The sequence below is a fragment of the Mesitornis unicolor genome, unplaced genomic scaffold (genome assembly GCF_000695765.1).
Source record: "Mesitornis unicolor isolate BGI_N332 unplaced genomic scaffold, ASM69576v1 scaffold16253, whole genome shotgun sequence".
NCBI classification, from domain to species: Eukaryota; Metazoa; Chordata; class Aves; order Mesitornithiformes; family Mesitornithidae; genus Mesitornis; species Mesitornis unicolor.
Window position 1 is genome coordinate 12,162 of NW_010172724.1, and position 11,079 is coordinate 23,240.

General features: G+C 35.1%; 1 protein-coding gene across 1 annotated transcript in view; it reads right to left on the reverse strand.

Annotated features, from left to right (window-relative positions):
- SPEF2 (sperm flagellar 2) overlaps positions 1–10,304 on the reverse strand; it is a gene marked incomplete at its 5' end in the record, with an annotated part of 13,257 nt that extends 2,953 nt beyond the window's left edge. The window contains 7 exons of the mRNA XM_010180500.1: positions 237–425; positions 3,993–4,209; positions 5,171–5,202; positions 6,236–6,376; positions 7,975–8,145; positions 9,772–10,026; positions 10,226–10,304. Of these exons, the coding sequence (XP_010178802.1) occupies positions 237–425; positions 3,993–4,209; positions 5,171–5,202; positions 6,236–6,376; positions 7,975–8,145; positions 9,772–10,026; positions 10,226–10,304 (1,084 nt within the window). The remainder of the gene's footprint in view (positions 1–236; positions 426–3,992; positions 4,210–5,170; positions 5,203–6,235; positions 6,377–7,974; positions 8,146–9,771; positions 10,027–10,225) is intronic.
- Positions 10,305–11,079: the final 775 nt, after the last annotated feature.

Here is an 11,079-nt window from a genome sequence, read left to right on the forward strand (position 1 = left end):
CAAAGTTAAAATTAGTTTGGATGAAAAGACCACAATTAGACTTTAAATTGCTCAGTTTGATTTCTTATTAACTTAACTGTAACTTTGAACCTAGATAAAAGCAACATATTAAACATTAAATCATTCTGTCTTTAGAAAAATCCTAAATTCTAACTGTTCACAATACAAATTCCATTTTATAACAGCGAAGTATTGTAACAGTTCTACAGCAAGTCAAGGAGCAAATTATCTTTTACCGCTTCTCTATCAAGGGCTTCCTGGAACTCTTTCTGTCGTCTTTCTTCATATTGCTTTTCCCTGAAAATTCTGGTTTGCCTTAACACCTCTTTTTCATGTCGAACATGCATGAGTTGAACAGCAATCCGCCTCTCTTGCTGAGATTCTCTCATTAGTCTGTAAATAAGTTGTTCCTCCCGGTAGGCCTCCTAAAAGATAAAAAATAATAGTATTAAGTACAGCTTATAAACTATTTAATAGACAACTCATTAGTTTCTTATACAAGAAATATGAAGGGACTCATATGACAACATTTACCTGTTCATTTGATACATAAATCCAGAACAACATACATATCTATTTATGAGTACTATTTTCTGTAAACTATACAAGAATAATAGAACTATGGAAGTGAATTTTAAATATGTCTTAGCTGAGATACTCAGTAAAAATACATTTGTTCAGATTAACTCAATTTTAACTTCCATATTTCCTCTGTGCAAAGAAACTGCAGCATATGTTAAATAATTGCTTCTGAATGAAAAGATATACCCTTTCCTCGAGGTTAAGTTGAAGAAGCCATCCTAATAGAGTGGCCATTTCTCATAATCAGCTGCAGTGTGCAAATAGTTGTCTTAATAAGATACCAAAGCACCTCATCTAAGTAAATGTGCTCTTTATAAAGCAAGTGGGAAGATGCTCCTTTAGAACACTTTGGAGCACCCAAAAGAGACCATTTATTTGTTAATTGAATGGAAGAGAACTTCAGTACTCTAGACAATCAAATATTTGGACGTGCTGAGTAGTCCTAAGAAAAACCAGCATGGCAATTTTGATGAACAAGAATATCTAAAAAGGCAGTTTACTCAGAGCTACACAACGGATAAATTAGGGTTCAGAACACCAGAAATTAGTTTTAAAAAAGTGCTTATTAGATAGGGCAATGAAGCATTGGTAACTGTCTTTCATACAGATGGAACAGACAAATTAATAAAACCTAAAGTTGAAGAGTTCTGAAATTTCTAGGAATTCTAGGAAACAGAATAACAATGGCAGTATAATCTTTTGACCTAACATTTTACATTAACTTCTTCACAGAGGACTGTGAAGTGTCTAAAGAAGTCATAAATATAATAAATGGGACATCTTAGTAATAATTTGAAAACTTACTATGGAGAAAGCATAACATAGACTTTTTTTTCAGTTTACCTACTTGAGACAACAGTGGCATCCAGTGGCCAAGCATTAATGTGTTTGTTTCATGTTGTCCATGCATAATTATTATATCGTGCTTTTCGTTGTTTCTATTTCCTTGTTTAATTTAAAGACAAATGAAACAATTCTTTCCTGTTATGTAGTCGTAGGTTTTATGAGGAAAACGTAGGGCTTAGCAAACTTAAATCTATTTGGTTGACAAATAATAATCTAGTAACCATTCATTTCCCCTCCCATTTTCATCTTGTCAATTTATTGCTGACAGCAAGTTCTTCCTGATAACTTTTTAAATTCAGAGAGAGAAAATCTGGACACAGCATTTAAAAATGAATGCTTAGAATAGATACTTTTTTGAAATGGTGAAGATCAAAGACTCAGTTGAGATGAAGCCATGTTACTGTCAAACATTTTCAGCTCCTACCTACGAAAATATGACTGGCATCATCCTGTGCACCACATAGAGAAGTGTCATGTAATTTAAGGTATTTTTTCTCACAGGCTCTAACTTGTACTACAGCTTGTAGTGCATCAAAACTTAAAAACTGGAACAAGATTCTTTTAGTAGTAGTTTATACATATGGATGTGAAACACATTAAAGCACTCTGCAGCAATGAAATTCATTTGAGTCTAAGTGATCTCATGCCCTGTGTTCAAGTCTTATGCAGCATAGGTAAAAATCTGACCTTAATGTCTACAAGAAATGTACCATTTCAGCCTGAAAATCGTTCTGCTTCAATGTAGTTGAGGGAGAAAGCAATTTTCATTTATTTTGTTTTGTTGGGTGTTTTTAATGAAAGTATCTCAAATTTCTTCACACTTCTGAGTCAAGCAACATCTAATTTCTGAAACGTCACAGAGTTCCAACTAGTCACCTCTTCCTTTGCTAATTTAGAACCAAATTAGGACTAAGTAGATTCTCTGATCTGGCCAGACTACTGTTCCAGTCAACTGTGCACTTGTCTTTCCTTCTAATTCCTGCAGTTTGTGACTTCTATTGTTGCTATATAAAAGCTGAATTTTCTTCCTAGAAAGTTAGGAACACTATTGTTACTTTTGCCTTGCTTTGGAACTTTACTGGAGCCAGTCTGATTTGCAGCACATTGCAACTGTCCCTTCATCTTCAAACTGGCAAGTCTCCTACTACAACTACAGGCAGTCTGGCAGTCTGATTTCCTTAATAGCAGTGGCTGGCTTTGATGGCTTACAACTGCTGTATCCACCAAATGCCCCAGTGACTGCTGCTGGCCACATGGCCATTAGCTGATATCCAAGGTCATTGGAACCACTAGTCCAGTCTGCTGGGGTTATGCTGAGGCTGCAACAGCTGATAGCAGATAAAAAGCAAGTTTTATTACTACAGCCATTTCAGACAACTGGGTTGCAAAACTTCCTCATGGCCTATGCATAACAACAAGAACATTACACAGAATCTCTCTGGGTGAGAGCCTGGAGGTCAGATAGATGGATAGCTGGACTCTTGGTCTAAGCCACTACAGGTGTTCTTAGTTTTTCCACAGAATATAGTTCAGGGATAAACACTGAGAAGTCACATAATTTCTAGATGCTTACCCCAACAAATTTATTTTTTTCTAAAAAACTCCAAAAACATCTCCAGAAATTACATGCCAATGCTTAAAAATGGATATGCATACATATGTACATATAATTTCATACTTATCCTTTTCAGAGATGCCACACATCCTAAGTGGATTTATTATGGAACAGCAGAGGAGACAGGCTCAGCTACACTGATTTCAACACAAATGATCTAAGCTAAGAACTCACAGTACAAAACTAATACAAAAGATAACTAGAAATCACAGAAACCCAGTAAGTTACAAGGTTCTGTTTGATGCAACCATTACTAAAGAGAAGGTCTGTGAAGTCAGTACTCTAGGAATTGCTTTTTGAATGAGGCGGAATCTGAAAAGCCTTGTGCTTTACAGGACAGGATTGAACTTTAATAACTCGCAACATCAATTTCTGGACATCCTCCTGAGATACACCTTCTATTACATAGCACATCAAAAAGTCAAAGCTCTGATCCGCAAAGTAAGTGCTTTGCTTCTTCACATCACCTAGAACAACCATTTTTTAATTCATTCAGTCCAGATATAAAACTTTTAATTACATATTTGTAAATACAGGTGTTCAACTGAAGAATGCAATTTTTCCTGGTTTTTAATTAGAACTTTCTTAAGAAATAGTATACATTTTGATAGTTTAATGTTCAGCTTGGGAGGGCATGGAGGGAGGGTAGGAAATAGAAGGCAGGTCTTCAACTGATTTTTTTGTAATTTTAGCTACACTGCCTTCATTTGATCTTTTACAATTTATATGGATGAAGTATGACATAAAGGTGGTGAGAAATAATTTACAACCTTCCATATTTTTGAAAGAAAATGAATAGTTGGCATAAAAGTTATTTTCAGACATAAGTGTATAAACCCCTCTTTATTCCCTCCAAATTCTATTCAACCTTTCAAAAATACTGTTCTGTTGTATTTGTAAGCAAATTTTTAGATTATTACTTGTGCATGGATTATATACATTTTCTCACCTGTTGTGCTTCATGTGCTATTAACTGTTCCATTAGCATTTTTCGTCGTCTCTTTTCTCGTTGCTCCCTAGCAAATGTATCTTCCTCCAAACGCTTTTGAATTTTTCTGATGTATTGATCGTCTGAATAAACATTTAACAGCTCAGTTCCTGTCTGTGTTTTAGTTTCTAGGGTTGTTGCCTGCAAATTCTGTGTTTGCAATGATTCTTGTATATCACTGAAAAGATTAAACAGAAAAAGATCACTGACTTTATAGGAATCACAGTTCTTAGAGCTGTTTTCACACAGATCCCTTTGTAGTTATGTGCAAGTCTGACAAATGCACAACAGAATTATTTTGGCCAGTACTGTTTCTAGGCACTGTGGCTTCTTCTTGATGCTCTTGTGCCCCACAATCACCTCTAAGTCCAGAGAAGTGCTCCAGCACTGAGTTGAGCCAACTGTCAATTAGTTCATTTGCGAATATGAAGCCAAATTCTTCAGAAACAGGAAATCAGGATGGCTCACAAAATATAAAATAAAGATGGAATACTCTTCAATATATCCATACACTCTGAGCGCAGTTTTGCAGAATTGTTAATCACAGCATGTTTACAGACAGAAATATCCACAAGCAGTATGTATGAGTGTCATCTCTTCCAAGTATGGTATACTTACCACTAAAGGGGACAGAATGGCTATTACTTAAAACTATTGACAAATAAATCAACACAGACACAACAGAACTCTAAGAGAAAGGTTATTTCTCTCTCTGTCATTTGAAATGTCTTGCTGTGTATGTATATCCACAACCATTCTCTTCTCTCTGCAAGTCTAACTGACCTTACAGACTCAATGACTGAAATGAATAGAGGGGAAGAGATGCACTTTGTGCCCTTTGTTGTTGTATAAATGGCAAAATGGAGAGAAGGAAGCTTGAGCCATCCCTTCTACAACTGTAAGTAAGGTAAAACATTGTAACAGTGCTAAAGCTGAAATATTTGCAGTGCTAGTGGGTTAATCATTGAAAGGAAAATCACAGTTTAAGCTGAACAAGCCATTATACTTTCTTCAAATAACCATCTACTTAGATAGTAGGCACTTTAGGTAGGATCCTGTCTAGGCTTAACAATCTAATATCCAAATATTACCTGTCAGTGACTTGGCTGTGTACTGCAGAGGCATTTCCTGCCATAGACTTCTCAAACTTTTTAATCTCCTTGTATGTGTCCTGAAGGAATAATACAAAAACTAATGTTTCTTTTCCATTCACAAAGCATCATAAGGAAGCTTCAACAGAGTAAGTATTAGGGAATTATTCTTGCATCATGTTGGTACAACATAAATGTTTACAATGAAAATCTGTTAAGCATTAGCTAGATCAAGAAAAAAAGACAAGACTATTCCCTTCTTCTACCTTTCATTTCCTTCCCTTCCTCCTTTTCTTAGCTGTACCAGACAGAAAATCCTAAGTTTTTGCAGCTGTTCATCCTGCAGAATATTTCTGATTTTACACAGGACTCTAGCATCCCACCATTCAGGAATTTGAAACAAGAAACAAGATTCTCTGAGTTATGAGCCTGCTTTAGATTTAGTAGCTTGAATTCATCTCTGATAGTTACTCAGGCAACTATGTTCCCACACTCTACATTTAAGTGCATGTCTCAGTTGTGCAGTTGAAAAAATTGCTAATATTTGGACTACTGATGACAATATAGTCTAAGAACTGTAGGATTACATTCCAAGTACTTTTCAGGACTAGATAACACAGAATTTTTTTTAATTGCTGCATTGCCATTATCTCTTGATTTGATCTGAGACTATTGTCAATTTCAACTGTGACCAATATTTTGATAGACTAGGCAGATTTATATTGTGTTACAGAAGAGTTCATACATTATGCTGCAAAACTTCATCACGTGCATATGAGAATGAAACACTAATGCTATTTCACATATTCTGCTCAGCAGACTAGAAGCTAAAATACTGTCAGCAACTAAATTAGTACCTACCTATAGTATTTATTCAATAAGAACTTTCTCTTATGTCAAAACAATGTTTTCCTAAGTAACAAATGAAGAATCATGATCATATTCATATTTAGCACAATTTTCACTGGTTGAATCTACTACATCATTTTAACAGTTATATCAGCAACTTTTGGACGGTAAAAGTACAGTATTTGTAGGTGTAAAAGCTTCCAAGACAATGTATGTTTTTCAAGTTCATATAATTAACATTAAAAGAATATAACTGATAGTTACCTCTGCTTCTCTTTTCTTTTTTAAGAATGTTTTGGCTTCAATAGGTTTTATGGTGTGGTTTGGCGGTGGCTTTGGAACTTGTATAATGGCTGCTTGAATCCTGGCCATGATTTCGTTTTGTCTCCTTCTTCCTATGCGACGCTGAATATTCAACATTATATGTTCAGATACTTCAGTTGAAACAAAATACACCATATGGCTCTAACATACTACTGATATATCTGTGAAGTAAATGTAACTAAGACATAAGGAAAAAACCTTCTAGGAAGAAAGTAGAAGCGCATATCAGGCTCCAGGCTAGAGCAAATGACTTTTTTTTTTTAAAAAAGTGGATCACTAAAATATCATGAAGGCAAAAAATACTTCATGTTTTGAACACAGTTGAATCTTGTCTTAAGAATAACCTCAGCCACTGTACTCACAAATTACCATTTTATATCAATGAACAGATGTTTTAAAATGCATTTGAAATTAACTTATTCTACATTCTGAATAATTTGGCAGCTTAGTAATATTCTAGTATAATTTCTCAATATTTGAGGATGAAGATACATTTTTAAGTAACATTAGTAGAAAATGGTACATCTATGTATACTATGTCCTCATTAACAAATAGTGTGGTGCAATAAAAGCACATCTGTAAAGAAAAATAGTTTGTGCTCAGTACCTAATAAGCATTTAAGGGCTTGTATTAAATTCTAGCTCTAATATAGTACCTGTTTCAGGCTGTTTTCAGCACGAAAACTGAGAACACCAGTTTCCTGGTACAGGTAATGTTAGGTAACATTATTGCCGAATGATGAGGCCCAGATGATCAAGAAGCAACAAACACTTAAATTACACTAGTCAAAGAGTACTACAGATTTATGCAGTTAAAAGTGTAAATGAGTGAAAAAATATAGTTTTTTACAAAGAGTTAAAAAATAAATATGCACTACATCAAGTAAGAGTTTTTTTTAAAAAACTTTATTTTGAAAATACGTTTGATATTGCTTGTGTTTTCTTTTCTAGACACAAGGACCTTTTTTTTTTCATTCTTGTTCATGCAGTGGTAATAGAACAGGTAAATAACCACAACAAGACTTAATTAGCCATACAAAATTAATTAGCCATCCCCTTAATTAGCCATACAGGATGCAGCTCAAATTACTCTATTTTCATTGTGGCTCAAGACACCTTGGATAGGTGTCCAGTTCCTCTATAAAAACTACATGCTATACTTTGGATGAGTGCTCCCATATCTTAAGAAATTATTTTCTCTTTTTTGTTGAACAGAACAGCTACACAGAGCTACAAGATGTTCTGAGGCCATACCCACTATAGGGCCCCTTCCCTGTGTGTTTTTACTGCTTTTGAACAAAGCTTCATCCTTTCTTCACAAATGAAGAATGTCACAAACCTCTCTTACAAGGACACCTTAAACACAGTTGTGAAATTTACACTTTGTCTGCAAATCTATAAATATTTTCTATGCATGACAATATGCAAATACTCTTAATTTAACATGGAGATTTTTAAATATTAATGTTTTAAATACTAATGTTTTCAAGGGTCTCGTAACAGTATATTAGCTTTAGATCTACATATTAATGATTGCCGTGCATACTCATTTTCTTTGGTTTTGTATAAACATGACTGTATAGCACAGAATTAACAACCATTCACACTGGCTTTAAGTCATTATGTACATGACCTTAAGAAAATACTTCTTCAGAAGTCAATAAAAAGCGAGTAGTCACCTTTTCGATGTCTTGGGCTCTTTGTTCCTCTTGGAGCTTCTGAGCTTTCTGTTGTTCTGCAACATGTATACGAGCTGTCTTTTCTTCTATTGCCTTAGATTTTATTTCAAAATGCTCTGAAATATGCTGTAGTTGCAAATCAGTCCGACGTGGCATTAAAGTTTTCAAACGCTAAAATTAAATTTCAAGCAATGAAGAGTCAGAAACAGTAAGAAAAATTTAAATATGGTAATTTTGCAATAGTAATTTCAAGTTGTGTTTTCCTGTGTTTCCAGAACAATATCTAAATATGGTGGAGAATTTTTCAGAAAAAACAGGACTAGCTCCATTGAAAAGAACATGCAGATTTGAATTTGAACAATGCCAGACTTTGTCCAGTTTGAGAAAAGGACGCTGAAGGGCAACCTCATGGCTCTCTACACTTTCTGAGGAGAAGTGGAGAGGAAGGTGCTGATCTCCTCTCCCTGGTATTCAGTGATAGAATGCGTGGGAATACCACAAAGTTGCATAAAAGGACGTTCAAATTTAACATTAGGAAACACTTCTCTATCGAGAGGGTGGTCAAACACTGAAACAGGCTAGAGAGGTGGTCAATGCCCCAAGCCTGTCAGCCTTCAAGAAGCATTTGGACAGTGGCCTTAGTAACATGCTTTGACTTTTGGTCAACTCTGAATTGATCAAACATTTGGACTATATGATCATTTTATGCACCTTCCAATTGAACTTTTCTGTTCTATTCAGACAGAAATACAGGAAATTCAACTTAAACTTTAAGAAAAAAAAATCATTGAATAGATGATAAGCAATTTGCCCAGATAGGCTGTGAAGTCTCTTTGGTGATATTCAAAACCCAACTGAAAAAGGTCTGAGCAACTTGCCCTAGTTGACTTTGCTCAGAGCAGAGGCCCCATCCAACCTCAGCTATTCTACAATTCAAATGTCATTCTGAACATATCTATTGACAGGAACTACTTTCAGGCGCTTAGTCTTCTTTAAGGTGTCCATTCATAGGTGAAGGGATGTTTTGACTGCTTGATACCATCCTTGCACGTGCTGGTAAACTTTCTGATTATAGACTATTTTTCATGAAGTATGCCAGAAAAAAATGTTACATTTCACCCAGATGAATTTGATTCATAAAATACAGTTTTTAAAGATTGTTCAACATGATAACAAATTATGGTCTGCACATGCTGAACATTACTATTGAAGACAAGAACATCATCCTTACAGAATCTACTACATCTATACTGACTTTCTCTTAGATACTCTCTTTCCACTTTGTTTTTTCCTCTTTGCATTATTCAGTATATGGTTCTTGCAGGCTGAAGTGTAGTATAAATATATGGAGACTTGTGCAACAGAAAGAATCAAACCACTGCGGCACAAAGCTCAACACAGTACAGAAAAAGTTTTCTGGAGGGGAAATTAGTCTAAGTTGATGCCTAGACTGCAATGCAGTCTGCAATCTGTACTGATCAAAAGAGTAAGTTGGCAGCTGCTGAACAGCTACTAGTCTTTGTTTCTAAACACAGAAGTCTGGGAAAAGCTTAAAAACAGAGGAGGTAACACAGAATGAGTCAAAATAAAGGAACACAAAACACAGATGATCATTATCCTCATGAGTCACAGACAAACCACGTAATCCCATTGTCTATGTATAAGACACAGCACACATTGGATTTTGAATAGGATACTTTAAAAGGGGTGAGGGGAAGCATGCAACATGCTTGAAGTGTACTTGCAAGTATGCTACATTTTTTCCAATATATTTATACAAAATAGGCAGTTATTTACCTCACGATACAAAACACTTGGAATAGACTTAAGCTTTGCAGTTGCTGCAGGTCTCATTCCTTCCATGGCTACTCCAGTGAGCTTTGCTTTTCTCTTTTTTTCTAAAGCAATATACAATTCATATAAAAGCTTTGTTGCAGCTCCATGCCGTCCTGTCATTATGTCTTGGGCCACATTCTCATTAAACTGTACACCAAGGAGTTGAAGTGTGGGCTCCAGGCGAGAAAAATTGTTAAGTTTTGCATTTGCAACCCTATATGATTAGAAACAACAACAAAAATCAGTGCATAAACTTATTTTCAATCCCAACTTGCTGAAATAAGCATAGTCTTGACATTTATCTCATAACAAGATAGGAAGAGCGAAAAACTCCACAAAGGACTTCCTTAAAGAAATGTGATACACATTTTGACTTAGGCTTTATACTGCAGTACATGTAACTGGATTGGTATACTGGAAAGGCATAACTTTCAGAAAAAATAGTGACTGCATTGAGTTCTACAAATTTTGATACATACACACACAAAATGCATCTGACAGCAAAAGCTTGCTCTCAATTACAGTTAATTGTATACTATGCCCAAAAAGTTCAAAGAATTAGAATGAAGTTTCTACATTAACTGTGTCAATACACTTGAGCTCTAACCAGTCAAAATATAGGAAATAATTTTAAAAGTTTATATAAGCCAATAACACACAAAACACCTTGCCATATTTCTTCCCCAATAAAAAGAAACAGACACATGGGTTGCAGTACTGTTGAATACAAATCCTATGGTCTCAATAAGCAAAATTTACATTCGAAACTGAAATAGTGGATTGCAGATGAATGTTTCTTTTGATATGTAGATTATTCTGTGGAAGCACTCAAGATCCACAGATATACAGGCCAAAACCCAGTAACAAATTATCAGTGTATCACAATTAATGCATCAAATTTTACCAAAAAAATCTGTAACTTCAAGACGAGCCAGAACATCATGCTTCCAGTATTGCTCTGTCACTTGAGGTCACAACATTTCCTTCACAGGAACCAACAAGCTTTTCAGGACAGCTAAGCTACAGCATAATTCTACAAAAACGTTCAATTTTAATTTAATATCTTCTGGTAACACCGTAATCACCTAATTTCTAGATTAAACAGTCTAGGAACTCATTATTCCAACTGTAATAGCCCATGCCTTATTTCTTCCACAATTATATATAACTGCAACTTATAACTATTGAACATTTCTCTGTCATGGATTCAAGAGACCTATTGTCAGAAATCACAAGGTCACAGAGGAACACATCCAGGCAGGTTTTGAA